This window comes from Perissodus microlepis, chromosome 19, assembly GCF_051167445.1.
Source record: "Perissodus microlepis isolate ML-2025 ecotype Zambia chromosome 19, ASM5116744v1, whole genome shotgun sequence".
Lineage (NCBI taxonomy): Eukaryota > Metazoa > Chordata > Actinopteri > Cichliformes > Cichlidae > Perissodus > Perissodus microlepis.
Window position 1 is genome coordinate 8599926 of NC_140479.1, and position 17642 is coordinate 8617567.

General features: G+C 45.9%; 1 protein-coding gene across 5 annotated transcripts in view; it reads right to left on the reverse strand.

Annotated features, from left to right (window-relative positions):
• arhgef10 (Rho guanine nucleotide exchange factor (GEF) 10) overlaps positions 1-17642 on the reverse strand; it is a 43754-nt gene that overhangs the window by 25642 nt on the left and 470 nt on the right. For 3 of the 5 annotated variants that reach the window (XM_084915597.1, XM_084915596.1, XM_084915601.1), the window contains exons 2-16: positions 12188-12297; positions 7949-8305; positions 5889-6236; positions 5067-5103; positions 4879-4967; positions 4537-4593; positions 4022-4209; positions 3570-3686; positions 2853-2964; positions 2535-2644; positions 2370-2447; positions 2110-2289; positions 1286-1402; positions 966-1058; positions 317-487 (exon numbers count right to left, since the gene is read on the reverse strand). In XM_084915597.1, coding sequence (XP_084771723.1) covers positions 317-487; positions 966-1058; positions 1286-1402; positions 2110-2289; positions 2370-2447; positions 2535-2644; positions 2853-2964; positions 3570-3686; positions 4022-4209; positions 4537-4593; positions 4879-4967; positions 5067-5103; positions 5889-6236; positions 7949-8305; positions 12188-12224 — 2091 coding nt within the window. In that variant the 5' untranslated portion in view covers positions 12225-12297. The remainder of the gene's footprint in view (positions 1-316; positions 488-965; positions 1059-1285; positions 1403-2109; positions 2290-2369; positions 2448-2534; positions 2645-2852; positions 2965-3569; positions 3687-4021; positions 4210-4536; positions 4594-4878; positions 4968-5066; positions 5104-5888; positions 6237-7948; positions 8306-12187; positions 12298-17642) is intronic. The other 2 variants (XM_084915598.1, XM_084915599.1) reach the window with 2 other exon arrangements.

Sequence of the window (17642 nt, forward strand, 5' to 3'; positions counted from 1 at the left end):
TATCCAGGCTACGGGGAACTCACAGCCTGCCCCATCCAGGCCATCCTGTAAACACGCCTGTGCACAGATGCCAGAGTGGGTGGCTGAAGACAGTCGAATAATTATACCTTGGGGAAAGCTGGTGTTTTTGTGCAAACGCTGTGCTAAGCCATGCACTAAAAATAAGGTATTCAGTCAGGAGAGAAGCTCCAGTGTCTGATGGCCGCCCACACTGGGACTGAGAGAAATGCCACAGCATATGCTAAAAAATAAATCAGCCAAAAGCAAAGTCTCCACCGATCAGTAGACTTTTGGTTCGGCGCAGAAACGTGCAGACCTTGTTGAGGTAGCGCTCGTTCATGGCCTTTGCGATGTGACGGATCTCGCAGCGCTGGTCGGCTTCTCTCTTCTTTTCATTGAGCTTCTCAGCCAGAGTCTCCAGTTCGGTCAGGGCCATCTGCAGGGGCAGGCGGTCCGGGTGACCCACTGGTGTGTTCTTCAACATGTCCTGATGAAGACGAGAGAAAAAAGACACCAGTTTGATGCTTTTTCACCCTGTTTTCAACAACTAATACCAGCCGAGCCCTGTTCTGCCCCACTCCATCTTTCTACATTTATATAACACACATCCTCATAATTCATCCTAAAGATTTAAGAATCGATGGAGAGCCCTCAGCTCTTATCAAGCCGTCTTGATTGCTATTAAACTGGTGTAAAAAAGAAAGAAAGCAGCCCAGTGTCCCACATTTTCACTGATATTTTCCTGCAGCAGACATTAATAGTAAATATGCCAGGGCAACGGGAAGCAGGATTAAAAGAGACGAGGAAAGCAGGTCTCTTCAGAGCAATTCCCCTGCCTCGCTTTGAAAAACAAAGTGCTGGGTTTATGAATGCGGCGCTCCCTCTGCTGGTGAACACGTGAACAACACTGCCTGCTGCACATTGCATTTTACTGTGAAGGAGGTGAAAATAAGAGTGAACTATACCTGCAGCAGCAAAATGAACTGAGGGAATCTCTGGATAGGCTTCATCATCAGGCCGTACAGAGTCATTCGGTCACTGCTGGTTTCCTGACGATGCTGTCGGCGACAAGATGGCCAATCGGTGTAAAGACTTTCAATTTGTAAGAAAATCAATATACCAATCTGTTTGAATGTGAACAGCTGCCTTTGATATCAGATATATAGCAAAACAGCTTTTTTTATTCAAATGCACAGCAACAAAATAATGAAACAGTTTAATGAGAAACAAACTTCCACTCTGTCCTGTAAGGTTAATATCTGACATTAGTGTGTTGGTCTCAAACCTTGAGGAATTCCAGGAATGCCGGTTTGGAGGCGCACGTCTTCCTCACGACTGCCATCGCAGTGCTGAAGTTATTCACATACTCGCGATAGGCGTCCAGCACCATGGACTTAGAGAACTGCACATAAACACACGGGTTACTTACTGCATCATGTGCTTCAGTTGCAGGAAATGACATCATCCAAACCTCTATAAAGATGCACACCACAGCAGCAGTACCATTACAAATGTGAACTCACTTTAACTTGTCTATGGTGCTTTAATAAGGTGCAAATATGCTTTTTATAAATTAGGTCTAATAATGCTATGATATAGTTATGTTACATAAAGATTTACATAAAAAGCTTTTCTTTCTAAGTCATGTTCACCAATAAGCTGTAAAAGCTCCATCACGGAGAACTATTTATAGGAATACTGAAAACGATTGATGCTGGTCTGCTGCTGACGGATTTTCAGTGTTTTGTCCAGACTGAATCTCCTGAGTGTTGGCTGATGGGCAAAGTGAGACTCAGACGTCATCCTTTCAGCGTGCGGGACAGGAGACGCTCCCTCTGAGGGCCTTTGTCGCTTTTTTAACCGCTGAGTGGCACAGCAGTGAGAACTTTAGCTCCAGTGTTATTTAGGTAAAAAATGAATCTCTTCAAGGTTCAAACTTGCCTACGAGGTGACATTTTTTTGTTTTACTCTATAAATACTTCAGGTCCAAATAAAGCTTTTAATGTGAAATCCTGTAGTTTTATTAATTGAACTGTGGCGTGTCACATGACAGGCTTTAGGTATCTCCGTGAGACGTCTCTGACAGGAAGTAAGATGGCACGAGCTTACCGACGCCACAAAGACATCCCCAATCATCTCCAGGCTGTCCCACTCCGCCACGCGGCTCGCCAGGGCGATCTGGAACAGGAAGTGGCACTGCAGGATTTCACGCACGCGATAGAAAGTCATCTTCAGTTTCCTGTCACTCAGCAGTCTGGGCTCGATCTGCGACAGGGGCTTCTCGTATTGCTGACGAAGGAGACAATACAAACTGCAATAAGATGCACTTAAGAACCAAAGCGCCAATCACCGCAGCTGTACTCGCATACCTCTAAAATCCTCTTGAGAGAATCGAGATAATTCTTCTCGCTCTCCAAAATAGATCCCAGGATGCATCTTCTGACCAGCTGTGGATCAAACAGAGGTTTCCTTCACCAGCGAATTCACAGAGTTAAGCATAACTGGATTAGGTTAAAGTTGGGAAAGTTACAAACCTGCTGCTGTGACAGAGCCTCTGGTGCTGGACACAGTACTGGCTCAACATTGAAACAGTCCACCTCGATGAAGAGTCCAGACTCCTCATCCTGAAAACAGGCCGACTTCTCTAAAAGATTCGAAACAACAGGAAGTAAAGCACTAAAGTCCACCTGAAGAGCAAAAAGCTATGACTCGGCCTCCTAGAAGCACCAAGTGACCACATTTACAAGATTTTCAGAAAACCTGACCTCTGACCCCTGACCTTGAGGCTGAGGTCAATGAGATTTGAACTCCTAGGTAATCGTGTATTTTAGTGTTACTTAAGCAGCACAAACCCTGACAGAAAGACTTGGTTTTGATGAAGGAGCGTCCCTTCTTTACTGCAGCTTTGGTTTTCTCCAGTCCATCTTTGGTTCCTTCCTTGGCAGCCTTCACCAGCTTTTGCATCTTGGATGAGACAGAATGCACCATTACTAAGATTTTAAGAGTCCTTTTTAGTCCAGGTTTAGTCTAGTCTGTCTAAACTTACGGCTAAAGAAGAGCTGAACCGATCTACAGGAGCAGTGTTAGAGGAGGGATGAACAGAATGCGTAACACAAGACGACAGAAGAGCAGAGGCGACCACAGGAGACAGAAACTGGGACATCAGCTAAAAGCAACGTGGTGCTTTTAAGAACATAATGCGAGATCGAGGTTTAAATGTCACAGACGTCGCAGTCTGTATAATGGAACACAAAGGTTCAAATGCTTGGGAGACACGGTTGCTGGTGTCTCAGTTTGCTGAAGAATAAACACGTGTTACTTTAAATGTGTCCTTTCGGACGTCCGACGCACGAACATTCAATGAGACAGGTCGACGTGGCAGAAAGGGATGCAAAGGAACTGCTCGCACTCCCACCATCACCACCACCACAAGTTCATTCACGTCACAGCAGGATGAAGGTACCAAGTCAGAAGCAGGACGCCCAGAGTGGAGTTAGCCAGACTGAGTGTGAAGGGCTGGGACTACTTTATCTAGTACAAACACATGAGGTGAGCCTCAGCCAGTTTACCTTCTGCTCGTGTTTCTGTTTTAACTGCTGCAGCTCTACCGTTCCCACTGTGTTTGCCATTAGATCTTTCATCTTTTTCTCATAGTGTTCTTTCAAGCGTGTCAGATCTTGAGAGAGCTAAACAAAAGCAAAGCAAGCGTTACTGGTTACACAGACTGGGAATGAGCAGGAGTCCCACCACGCTCGCCTTTGTGTCGACGTGGTGGTTTTTTAAATAAAGTGATTTTGAAGTGTCAAAACCACGAGGCAAATCATCACAGCGTGCAGGAAGACGACTAGAAGAAGCGAATGGGCTGCATCGAATGCACGAGTGTGCATCGCTGTAAACTGGAAAGAATAAGCACAGTAAAAAAGACACTTTCATAAACTGTATGAAAGACACGCTGCGTTATCCCCGCTATCCTGAGCTGCATGTTTAACGTGCTGACGAGAAAAGTAATCCTTATACACACATGAGTCTTCCTCTGGGGCGGCTTCCCTCTCATGAAGGCGTGGGGCAGGCCGTTCTCAGGCCGACCTTCCCCGTCGCTGGCTTCGTCGTAGCTTTCAAACTCGCTGGAGCTCCAGCCGTTGTCGAGGGAGCTGTTGCAGCCGCCCTCCTCGCCGAGCTCCACATCGTCGTAGATCATCTCATCTGGATCTGTACGAATGAGAGCAACTCGCAGTGATACTCAGAAATACTGCAGTCTGGCTACGATCTTAAATGAACTTGAAGTTTCATGATGCAGACGAACACGTGAGGAGTCCCAAGCTTCACTGAATGCAACACTCATCTCATCAAAATATCTAATTAGCATTGATTAGCGACATTGAAGCCAATAAACAAGTCAAACAGGAGTTTTTGAGCCTAAATAAGTCAAACGGTGATTTTTAAACGAGAAGAAAGAAGCGAAAGTGGACGGGATCAAAAACAGGAAGCTTGAAACTGAATGTGTGGAATGAGAAAAATAAAGTATAGTTCACAAACCTGTGTTGGAGTCGGAGTTTTCTCTGGGCACATCATCATAAATCACCTCATGTGGATCTGAAAAAACACGTGCACGGTTTTTACACACCACGTAACCGATCCAGTAACGCGACAGCCAGGATGCGATGCAGGGAGAGAGCTAGAAGACAGGCAAACGCAAGGCTGTGCTTCCTCAAACGAACGGGGAAGGAAGTCTCCGGGAATTCAGTTGTGTCATAAGAACATTTTAAAAAGATGAGAGCACCCTGCGGGCATGTCGTGACTGCGCAGAGGCAAACGCAGAGAGATGACACCGCAGCAGCACCGCGGTAACTTTGACCTTACTCTGAATTGTTTCCTTACTTTCCATCCATGCGGTGTTGGCAGGATCTGATGCCCATTTTGCCAAAGCATCCTCTTCTCTGATAGGTGGATACTCTTCACTGAAAACACTTAGAGAACACATAAAAACACATTTTCAATGTAACATGTCCCCGACGTTGCTGTCGATGCACTCAGTGATGAGCACAAACGGCTCGCATGTGACTCACCTGTCAGCTGAGGCGTTCCCAGTCCCAACAAGCATCACTGCAGGGAAAAATGAACTGTGGTGTGAATCCTGCAGGAATTATTTTCCCCAATCAAACATTCCAAACAGCACATCACAGAACTGCAAAGCTTTTCCACACGTGCCACCAGGGGTCACTGATAATTCCACGGATAATTTAACCTGGATATGTTTTAGAGTAAATGTGCTTCCACAAAACTTCATCTAACATATGTGTCTAATTGAAATTCCTTCTGCGTGCTTCTGTTTTCCTTGGAAGATGTCATAACTTCAGCAAAAGGCCCGTACTATGTGCATTCATCAAAAAACTGCACAAATGAATACCATGGTTGCACTCTCTGGCTTTGTAACATCTGAAAAGCACAAGTATTTCAACACAGTGTGACCTTGTTTAGATAATTACAGTGTAATTAGGCTCCTGGGACTGCCAGGCCACAAGCTTGGGCTCAGTTACTGCAAGATTTTAGGGAAACCGGAAAATCCTTACGGCCAGCACAGATCTTTGGGGAGGGCTAAATTTAGACCCTACTTCCTTGTGGCAAGGCTTTAGGAAAAACAAGAGAAAGAAGAAAGGACGGGGGGATCGCAGCAGCCGGGACAGCGTTTACGTGTCATAGCTGTGCATCCGTGAGTGAGAGCAGGGAAAAAGAAAAGTAGGGATTAAAAAACAACTTCACTGCTAGGTAAGATTCAGTTATGGATATAATTTGATAAACATTTGCTTTAACTCGGAAGCTTTCGCTCTTAATTTAACAGCGTTTATTAAAGTCTCCTCCGGGTTTCCCCTGGTGCTCGTTTCATTTACCATCTTCATCCACGGAGAGGTGTCGAATGATGACAGGTGTGGTGTAAGCTGGGGTGATGAGCGGTACTCCAGAGGGGGTCGCATAGCCACACGGGACAGGCACCGAGTATCCCGAAGCGATGCCAGCAGGGCTGCCGGGAGGATCCTGGCCGTCTGCCTCTCGTTCTTTGGGCTCCGTGGGCGAGGGGGTGGGAGAGGCGGGTCCGTGCTGCTGGTCAAGCTGCTGCTGCTGGAAGGAAGTGATGTCAATCACAGAGTAGGGGTTGACTTTGCCCTGGGAGGAGGAACCAGGGGCGACGTGTGGAGCGTGAGCGTCGCTGACGGATACTTTCTGGCCTTCACTGACTGCTGAGGGAAAGATCATACAGTTAGCTGACACAGTTACAAATATAGTTACATTTAGACAAAGATGGCCTCAAATTATTATATTTATTTGCCTATATGAACTCGACTACTGCACACATTAGAAATGAGCATTAAAAAGCTTTTAATGAATTATATCTTACTTTTTCAGAGCTGTCTGATCATTTTGGTGTCTCTCAGTTGTTCATATAAACATTATTCATTATTTAAATACTCGGTTAGACACATTTCTCCTTCAGAACTGCCTTAAATCTTCAACAAACTGCTGGAAACATTCCTCAGAGATTCATGGTCACCACATCCTAAAGGGGCTCTGCTGGATTGAGATGTGGTGACTGGTGAGTCCGTTTGAGTACGGCGAACTCATCGTCATGTTCAAGAAACCAGTTTGAGACGATCTGAGCTTTGAGACGTGATGTGGTCTCTGTGCTCACAAAGGCACAGCCATGATCTACACTCCGGTAAGATGTGGTGTTCAGACGATGCTCGTTTGGCACGATGGGGCCCAAAGTGTGCCGAGAAAATTTCCCCCCAGCCGCTCATAGAAGGCAGGATGGATCCATGCTTTCATTAGATTTCCTGTTCTGAAAGTCACAGCAGACACGGAGACTCATCAGAACAGGAAATCTTTTATTGGTGAGCCTGTGTGAACAGTGGCCTCAGTTTCCTGTCCTTAGCTGACAGGAGACCCACCCGGTGTGGCCTTCTGTAGCCCATCTGCTTCGACGTTTGACGCGTTGTAGTTTCAGAGGTGCTCTTCTGCATACCTCGGGTATAATCAGTAGTTATTTGTGGTTACCGCTGCCTTCCTATCAGCTCGAGGCAGCCTGGCCAATCTCCTCTGACCTCTGGAATCAACAAGGCTTTTTCTCCACTTACAGAGGAGCAGCTGAGGCTCAGAAGGAAGAGCAGGTTTACTATGAAGGGTTGGTGCTTTGATCCATAGTTCCTGCATCGGTTAGATTAAAAGGTAAGAAAGCACGTTGAGCACTCAGAGTATGAAAGTCCCATGTTTCCATTTAACTGCTGCTCACTGGACATTTGCTATTTTGCATCTCTGTTGTGGGAAAATTCCAGTCCAACCTGAAACAGTTTAGATGTTCACACTGGGGACACGTTCCTAAATTCTCGAGGTGACTGCTGCTGTGATTTGGTGCTACTTTTATGCAGCTTTGGTTAAAACTGCAGTGGCATTGTGCAGCAGTGAGCAGTGCTGAAAGTATGAAAACCTGAATGGGGGAACATCACGTAGCGTCTACGCTAGAAGACTTCTGCATGTATGTGGATCTTGCATCTCTCACGAGTGCAAACGATGCTCAAACGGTGAAGTGTAGTGCAGTGGGAACATCTCTCGTCATATTTCAGAATGACTGAGAATAAACGGAGCCCAGCCCGACCGCTGCTGCTGTCGTGCCCTTCAGTGATAAAAGCCAGAACATCTCCAGCTACAGGCAGCCAGATATACAAGGTGTCACCAGAGAGACAGACTGCCCCACTTTACGATCTCACTCGCGCTGGAGCTGAAGGGGCGTGAGCAGAGCCAGATAGGGTACGCACAACATGACAGAATCTTTGTCACTGCCAAAAAACAAAACACACACTCGAGGCATTGTTTGCACTTAACTGCTTTCCAAACACAACTTTAGTTGGAAGGACTCTCCGTCCTAAGGAAAGGCCAGCACTTCTGGACCGCATACCTGCTGCTGCAGGACGTGTCTCTGTGTCATCATCCAGAGGAGGGAGCGGAGGTGGAGGCGGTGGTAAATCATTCTCCCTGTCATCAGTCCCCTCAGCAGCAGATATCCCTTCAGCTTCTGAAGCTGAGCCACCTGCTGTGGCAACTGTTCCATCTGCTGATGATGGAGCTGCAGAGGAAGGCACCGGGGGGTCCGCAGTGGGGAGGAGGTCCGAGCGTTGGCTGTTCACAGTGCTGTCCTTGTTCTGATCCCTACTGACGGGGAGCCCGGGCGGCGGGCAGGCAGCCTCGGGGATGTCGTCAAAATTGAAGGGTTCCCCCTCATCTTCATCTGCAAAAGAGATGTCACCTGCCAACACTGGACAGGTTCCAGATGTGCCAGGTGTTGGATTTTAGTTAGATTTAGAGAATAATAGCTATCGTTTTATTATCTTATCATGTAGCGCAAAACTCTGAGGTGACAGACACACTAATTATGAGTTTACCACAATCAGCTAAACACTTTTTGACTGCATGATAATAGTAACGATACTTGAAGCGCTGCTTTAACATCTGTAGCATCATGGGTGGTGCTGCAGCTGTGGAAAAAGAGGCTGAGGACACAGACACATACGCTCTGGGTGGCATTTGAAATCTGCAGGACTGAGCCACATACAGACTTCTAATTAAGGATGGGCTTGACTTTATTGCACAAGCTTCGGCATCGGGGATTGGCACCGAAGCAGCACATGCACTGGTTTTACAGCAAAAACAAACTGGGGGGTTACAACGCACAGCTAGCATTCAAAGGCATTCACATCAGAGCGCTCAGCTGACAGGAGACAGGAAGGGAACTACAAATATCTTTCCAGTTTCCACACTGCAATTAGGCCAGCAGGAAAGAGAGCTGTTACTCCCTTCAGCGAGGGCTACAGCCTGAGTTCGTGCATTATTCCTGGTTTAGGAATGCTCAGCCTTCATTAGCAGGCTTCAGCTCCAACATGGATACAGACAGTAGGTGAAAAAAGAGTATTTTTATTTCAGAAGTCAGTGCTGGTGAAGATATGAGGTAATACTATAAATAGGCTTTACAGAGCTTGTACGGGGCTCTGCTTCTATCAGAGCCAACATCGTGAAGGGTTTCAGAGAATCATACTTTCTCCCACTATCACAGTTTCTCTCAAATACCACAGATTCTTTGTGATCACTCACACGTCTCGTCACAGCCAGCACGGCTCCGTTCACTCCCAGTCTAGAGTTTGATTTTCTGTCTCATATCCCGAACGGGGTCCCAAAGAAAACAGAGCACGGTCTCCTGTGTGACACGGTGAGGCCCCCCGACAGCACCAGAGGCCGAAATAGCTCAGCTGGGAGCGCGTTAGACTGAAGATCTAAAGGTCACTGGTTCGATCCCACCGCCACAGTTTTTATTCTTTGCTGTCATGTTTGAATTCCCAACATTTATACTTCTTTGATCATTGTATAGTTTCTGCTTACACACAGTCACCATCTAATTAACCACATTCACCTCCAGGCTAGTGGCCAGCTAACGGGCTGAACTCTAACTGTGGTGCACACAGCTGTGAATCAGGCTCTGACAGGTAGTCGTTCCACCTCCTCAGTGTGAGAGAGAACAGCCTGTGATTAATGATCCCGCTCAACTTTGTCAACCCGTGTCCATCTCCACCCACGGCTGACGGCTCAAGAAAACAGAAGTGCAAAGAACAAGCATGGGAACAGAGATGCTATCTGCCTGTTTCCATCGGTGGAGCTGAACGCTGTGGGACGCCGTGATAAGGCACGGACAGCCTTTGGAAACACTGGAAAGTAGGATCCATGATCACATGCTAAACACTGCATTAATCTGCACTTTGGTGAAACACTCGACCGTGTCAGAACAGAGTTTGTTTGATTGGATTTTGCCAGAGCAATAATCACAGCTGGCCATTCAATAGTACATCTGTAACTGTGGGCCGAGGAGGTCATTGATAGCCGGGTCGGTGAGTGGCTGTGCATGTCAGAACAGCTTACTTACAGACTGTGCACACACACACGATTATCATCTAACGTCTACTTTCAGCTCTTAAAGGGAAATAAAATCTCCACTTTGAAGAGTTTCTTTCAACTTTGTAGTCTTACAAAAATGCAAAGTTTAAGATCACTGAGATATATCTATCTATATATATATATATATATATATATATATATATATATATATATATATACACACACACGAGATACACAAAATTCGGTTCGGTTCGATACTTTGGTGTCACGGTTTGATATTTTTTCATACAAAAAAAATGTTCATGCCTTTTTAATTTGTCATTTATTAAAATTATAAATATATATTTTAACTCAAAAGTACAGTTTTTAAATTTAATGTTGCTGAAACAACAAAGTAATAAAAAATATATATATATCTGATCGAGAAATCACTCATCTTTGGAAAAGAGAGTTTATTACAGAGAAATGTCTCTTTCCAATGACTCGGGTAAAGTTTGTAGCATGCATGCTTGTTGCTTTTGTCTGCTTCCACTTGTCTTTGCACTAGGATGATGTCGGAGTAAATGTGCAGTCATATTCGTTGTGTCCCCACTAGTGCTGTCAGCGTTAATCTCGTTGAAATGACGTTAACGCCACAACACGGCAAATCTCCGTTAACGAGCTACCGGGGATCGCCCCGTGCGTGGGGCTGGACGGCCAACACGTTAACGAGCTAACTGCGCTAACACACTAGTTCCCACCCATGTAATTGAGCATTGCGTGGCACATCCGACATACTGTTTTACTTTTGTCCATGACGTGCTTACCTTCAGGGTCATGCTTCACATGAAAACCAAAATAGTTCTAAAGGCCAGATCTGAATGAGGGTGGGGGAGGTTCAATTTGCCATGTTGCAACGAGAGGTTAGCTTCTGTCTCGCTAGCTTGCCCTGTGCTCAGTGAATCTGCGTTCGACTACTCCGCCTAGGCTGCACTGTCGAGCGCAGATCCACTGAGCGCTCAACACAGACAGCATCGTCAGAAGGAAAGTTGATAAAATAAATCAAAAATGTTGTATTGTTCGATACATATGCGTACTGAACCGAAAGTACTGTATCAAACGGTTCAATATCAATACGAGTATCGTTGCACCCCTAATATATATATATATATATATATATATGCAAATGTGGCAAGGAGGCGAGCTGTTCACGCTGACAATATGGATGTTGTTCTGAGGACCCCTCAGCTCCATAACGGTCTGCTTAAATGACTCACTGCTTCTGTTTCGCCTCAGCAACAAATCGAGCGAGCGGCCAGCTGGAGACGAAGGATTTCTCTGGCCTGCGTCTACCCCGGAGGCTTTGTGTGCCTGTGTGCGCGCTGCTGCATCAGTATTCTGCCTCATACTGAAGCACATTGTCTGCTATTCACAGTAGCGCAGCACATTTTACTCTCCTTACTCCCTCATTCCTCCGCCCACGCACGCTACAGCGGCGGAGGAGAGGAATCTGCGCTGTTGACTCGAGCTGCACAGCTTCATCAACCTCTGAGAAAATCATCTAACCTTACGATGACCTGCAGAAGTGATCAGCTGACCAACACCTGCAACCTCTGTGAAACAAAGTTTCCTCATTTTGGTTAAAGTGGACGTTTTTGTTCATTTTCTGTCATACAAATACACATTTATAAACTATAACATCTGTGGAATTTTTTAATGATCCCTGTGAGCCAAACTCTTCTTTTTTCCTCGTTGGATTTGGATGATGTCAGAGAGAAAGGATATCCTTTATATAGAAGCTCCACCCACCTGCCTTTCAAACCATCTGCCCGTCTATTGTCATTGTACATGTACAACGAAATTGCGAGGGACAGCCAATCACAAAAGAGCTAAACAAGACGGTGGTCTTTCAGGACGAGGCACTAAAAGGAAGTGGATGATTCTTAAACTCAGCTCTCTTCCTCAGTGTGTCTATTGTCCTGTCCCTCCCCTCACCCTAAACAGTTGCAGCAGATGGCCCCGCCCCTCCCTGAGCCTGTTAAAATGGAGTTTTTCCTTCCCACAGTCACCGAATGCTTGCTCATAGGGAGTTTTGATTGCTGAGGTTTTGTAGGGCCTGTTGTTGTGATTTGGCACTATGTACATAAAATTGAACTGACCAACTGAGCTAACCGGCCCATGAAAACAACACTTTCCACCATGTTTACCAGTTTAAGCATCGAGGAAGCGGACACATGCAAATCACATATGAAGGACGAGGATTTGTTGACTTTACTTTCAGGAGGTGGGGGAGGAAAGTCTTCCATGTCCATGCTTACTGCTCTTCTCCTGCTAAAGCTCTTCAGACATCAGCACGTAGAGGCTCAGTTACACCAACGCACATTCCTACAGGAGGAAAGGACAAATGTCGTAACAGTCAGTTCAAGGAGGCTCATACAACAGAAAAAAGAGACTGAGTTTGGCATTTCTAGGTCAGCATATGTGAGCCAGTCGGTCCACAAAAGACCGACCACTTGTTATTCAATGTTACTTAATCAAAGCGGCAGACAGCAGCGTGGCGGTGTTGTCACGGTCTGCTACCTTTTGTATCAACATCTGATTCTGAACCAAAGCGAATTCAGACAAATGAAGAGTGAGTGAAAACAAAGGAAACACTTGTAGAGCTCCCGGGGAGAGCTGATGCCGGCGTGTGTTTACGTGTGCCCGACATTCTCATATGCTAATGCTGCGTGTGTGTGTGTGTGTGTGTGTGTGTGTGTGTGTGTGTGTGTGTGTGTGTGTGTGTGTGTGTGTGTGTGCGCGCGATGCCATGGTATACACAGCCTGTGCTACCATTGCAATGGACACATCACACCCTGCTGCGTGTCCACGAGGAAAACAGAGGCTGTGGAGCTTTGCAGCTAAAGCAAAGTTCATGCAAAGCAGGATGCAGCTTAGATTTGAACTCATTTCTTTGGTTTCAGATACATTCAGAATGCATTACACGAGCCGACTATCAAAAACTCACTTTAACACTCCAGGATGTGAAATATGTGCTGCTGTAAATTAAAACCCAGGCAGGTTATCATGCAGAGGCACAGGTCAGTGTGGCACTTCTGTCTCAAACAGCAATTATCAGCCACACATTTTGGTCCTTATTAGCATGCTGAGGCAGGAGACCTTTGGACCTGCATGAACATGAGAGACATTACATTCCTGAGCAGCACAGGGTTCCTGCCTGATGTGCAGCTTTTATCTAGAGGTGACAGTTTCTGTCAAACAAAGCTGAGCTATTTACTGGACATCTTCAGCTCACTACTGTGCACAAGGACAGATGACAGTGTGGTGACATCATGCTGTGGCATAAAGCAGGCATTGTAGCGCTTTGTGTGCACCATTCTCTATCCATGCAATCTCCACAGCCAGCGTAGCTTCACAGCAGTCTGCTTCTGACTAAGACAAACGTGCAGCAGAACAGAAAACAAGAAGGATAACTCATTCTGAGTCTCAAAGCTTGTTTTGTCTAGAAATAATGTGAAATCCTCTCGCGTTGTCCTCCACTCTGTTCACTGGGCACAAGGCCAGGAGAGAGGATCTGTCTGCTACGGCTAACAGTGCTAACACAGACAGGTAGGCTGCACTGAGCCTGAGGAGGCCCTAGCTTCATAACGGAGTACAAAGAGACAGGCAGACGCAGCTGCAGCATTAACATATCTTACATCTGTCCATCTTAGGCTCTACTGTGCTGAAGAACAGTGATATATAATGTTTGTGTTTGATCTTTTTTTAATTATCATGATATGAAATATTTTTCTTAGACTGAATAAAATCATATTAGCAATTGTCTGTCGTGTAATCTCAGTGAAAATTAAAAATTTGAATAATCCAGTGTGAAAACTCTGAATCTTTATTTTTATTCCAGGGGCTTCGTACTTGGGTTTCCTTCTTAGTTTCGTGAGTCAGCTGTAACTGCTGTGAGCAGGTAACTACACGACAAACACGCTCGTAACTCGGCTGACACGTTTTAAAGCGAGGAACTGTCAGCCGAAGCCGAACAGAAGCTTCAAAGCGTGACTCATCTCTCCCGTTAAAAGCATTGTTTGAGGTTTAGGAAAGCAGGAAAAGGACGGACGGGAGAGGAAAGGGACTGAAACGTGTTCTTCTTCCCCCAGAGGCACTAAAGAGAAAAAGTGGTTAAAAAAACTTGTTACTGAAACACTTTCGTTTCTCATGTTTCTGTTTATTTGTAATATGTGTGAGTGAAGCTGATCTTCTCTCGGTCAGCCTGCAGATTCCTGCATTCCTCCCTGCTCCTGTAATTACTCCCACTTTGGTCCTTCTGCTTGCTTTTGGAGGAAAACTAAACACATTTCCAAATTACACCCTGCGCTGCTTGCGGTGTAGCGTGACTTCAAATGCGGTCTTCACCAAACAAGCACCTGTCTCACCCGTGAAGATGACCTGTAGCACAAACACAACATGACATCTGCAGCTTTGGTCACCAGCTTTGGACTGAGCCACACGAGCTGAGTGTGCGTATCTCACAAACCCTCGCTGAGAGGCCAAATACAGTCACAGTAATTAATTTTTAATTGTACTGCTAATCTATTTGCTGTTTAATTAAAAGGCAGTACATTGCTGGCTTATCTCAGAGCTGTGATTTAAGGCAGAGTGGAAGACAGCAGAAAAGGTCAAATCCTCTCCACAGTTGATGATACACTCAGCTGAGCGTGTCATTACATGCTGGGGCGGCTGAGCGATGCTGCGCAGACAGGAAAACAGTCATATGGCTTACAGCGTAATGCCGACAATTTGCTCACCTGTGTGCTCCTAATAACCTGCACATGCTACATAACAAACAGCACGTATGTTGCACACAGCAGAAGGCCGAGTGCAGAGGATTAGCTGTGACCCGTGTGGAGTGAGACAGAAACACCACAGCTGTCTTTGTCTTGATCTTATTTTTAGAATTACATTTCTATTAAATCGTGTTTCAAACATGTGAAACTCTTATAATCTTATTAACTGAAGCCACACCCAACCCGTGTCCATAGATGAGGCAGGGTTTCTTATCATGCACTAATCATCTACAGAAATCAAAGAATGACTGACTTGCATTTAAGCATTTATGCTTTTAAACACAGATTTATTATAAAAAAGCCACTAACCCAAACACAGAGACCAATCAAAAATGTGCGACGCTGAGAGCTCGGCAAGAGGTTTGCAGCCGAGTCTTGTAGTGCGCACTTAAAGACAAGTGGCATTCCACACACAGGCTGAAAGTCATAAACAAAGCCTCGGGGGAGCGGGTGCTGGGAGAGACAGGCGCTACGGGTGTCTGAGCTTTGCTCTGCAGCTCTGGGCAGAGCATCCTTCTGTTCGGATTACTGAACACAAGATCCCAGGCCTGCAAAGAGAGGCCCAGCAGTCTTAACAAAGTGCTGTAAGATGTTTGTGAGGACGTTCAGGGCGCTGCAGCTCTTCATGATCAGAATTCAAGAGTAACAGCAGAGTTAAAAGGAGGCTTCTGCTTCTCACATAGATCACTCTCATTAACACACTTTCAACACAGCTTACTTATACTTTGAACCACACGGTAAAAAATAAAGTGATGAGCATCCAGTAGAGCACCGGGGCTCACACAGTATGTGGGCCTCGACAACACCACCCACTCCAACCACAAACTTGGAGTCCTGACTGCTGGCAAGTTGAAAGCTCAGATCAGATCTGGGACCGAAGGAAATTCACAGGCACATATATCACTACCACAGTAAAGCAAGCAGTCCTCCCTACTGCTCACATGGCCCACCGTTTACTCCTCTCCAATGAATACAACCTCTCCTCACAGCACTGCAGGATAAAACCCACACAGAACACAAGAAGATAAGTCTGGTCCCCGTCAGCTACTACTTATAATTATAATGCAGCGGCGGTCGATTGTAGGGAGTACACTTCAATAATCAGATACACGGGGCCGCAGGACTTTCATCTGATTACAGACGTGATTTATTGGGCTTGCCATAATGATGCATCACCCCACCATACAGTATGTATGAAGCGGTCTTTTGCAGGCCTGACTTGCAGGCAGATTCTGTTTTTAATAATACAAAAAGCAAACAATGACATGACCCTGCCAGCCTGGGAATCACTCAGCAAAATAAAAGACTGCATTATGTTTCAAACGTGGTGTCCATTTGAAGACAGAGACCATAAAGTCTTGGCTGTCACTCGTAACTGGTCTCCACCCACCCAGCGAGCCACACCAAAGCTCCGAGAAGCCAACATGTCACCAGAAACACACTATTTAGTAAGCGGTGATGAGCAGCCACTCTAAGGCGCTTTTGTTAACTGGCTGGATTTCAGCTCTGAAGGAATTTTAATGTGAATAGAGCAGCTCAGTCAGATTACAATAAATGACCACAGGAAACCACACCACTCCTGATCATCAGTGGGCTATGCATGGACTTGAAAAGGGTGGAAACAGTTCCCAAAGCCAAGAATATGAGTGACTCTTAGCTTTACTCATCCCTGGGCAGAGTCCTGAGCTACAGCTCATCTCACAGAGCACGGTGCTATCGCACAAAGGAAGGTAAAGCTCCCTAACAAGCCAGCGCTGTGTCAGTTTCTCTCGTCCACCTGCACGAGAGCAGCGGCCTTTCTTTCCCAGCTGTCGGCGAGCTATGCTGCTAATCCACGTCCCGTCTCGGTGGATGTTTGGCTGAGTTGTGGGTGGACAGTGACTCCATTAACTGCCTTTCTAAAAATGAATGGTATGCTCCTCTGCACGACCATTGTGTGCTCTGGCACCCCCGAGCTCAGTCACGGTAAACAGTAGCTGCTATTGGCAAAGCGGCGCTACAGGCTGCCCTGTCACAGTTACTTAACTAATTCCTGGTATTTCTCCATTAAAACGCACCTGTGTTCACAAACTGCTCCGAGCACAGGTGAGGACACTGAAGTCTGGCCGTGCTCTGTGTTCTCATGTTTGTGGCAAAGCTGGCTGTGATCTGTAAAAGCATCTTCATAAAGGATTCTACGTGATGTACACGACATTAAGTGACAGCAGGCAGTTTAAGCACAGTAAAAACAGCCCACGCTGGTGGAGCTATTAAGCATCTGTATTTACAGGCAGGCCTCTCCAGTTATTTGCCAAACAAATTACCAGTGGAGACTCTTGTGTGCAAGCATGTGCATGTGTGAGGCTTTCTTCCACCTCACCCTCGTCCTGGCTGAATGAACTGGACATGCACGACACTGGACAATACAAGCAGTGATCAAAGCGTTCTTTGTATTTCTAACCATCATTGGAGATCTACCAAACCTCGGAGGGTTCCTTGAGGAACTTGACTTTTGTAGTGCAGATAGGCACCTACTAAACCTACCAAAGGTCAAACAGATGAATTAAACTGAGGTTTCACAGCCTGCTCACACCAATCTTCCACTTGGCTGAAGCTGTGCAGGGCTTTGGCTGAGGAATGCTATGCATGACTACTTGGATTTGTAGTCGGCCGCTGCAGCTCTGATTTATCCAGTTATGAATGATTTTTCGGAGTGTCAACTCCACGGGTGGTGCAGTGTTTTCAGTCCACATTTTTGTGTTCATAAAGCTGTTTGTTATCAGTTCTCTCAACCTCATCAAATCAGTCCTAAAACAGCAGTAAGATCAAAGTAAGAAGAAGAAACGTATGAAAATCTTACACGGCAGCTCAGAAACTTGGTGAATTCTTAAACAAACACAGAGGAGAGTTTGT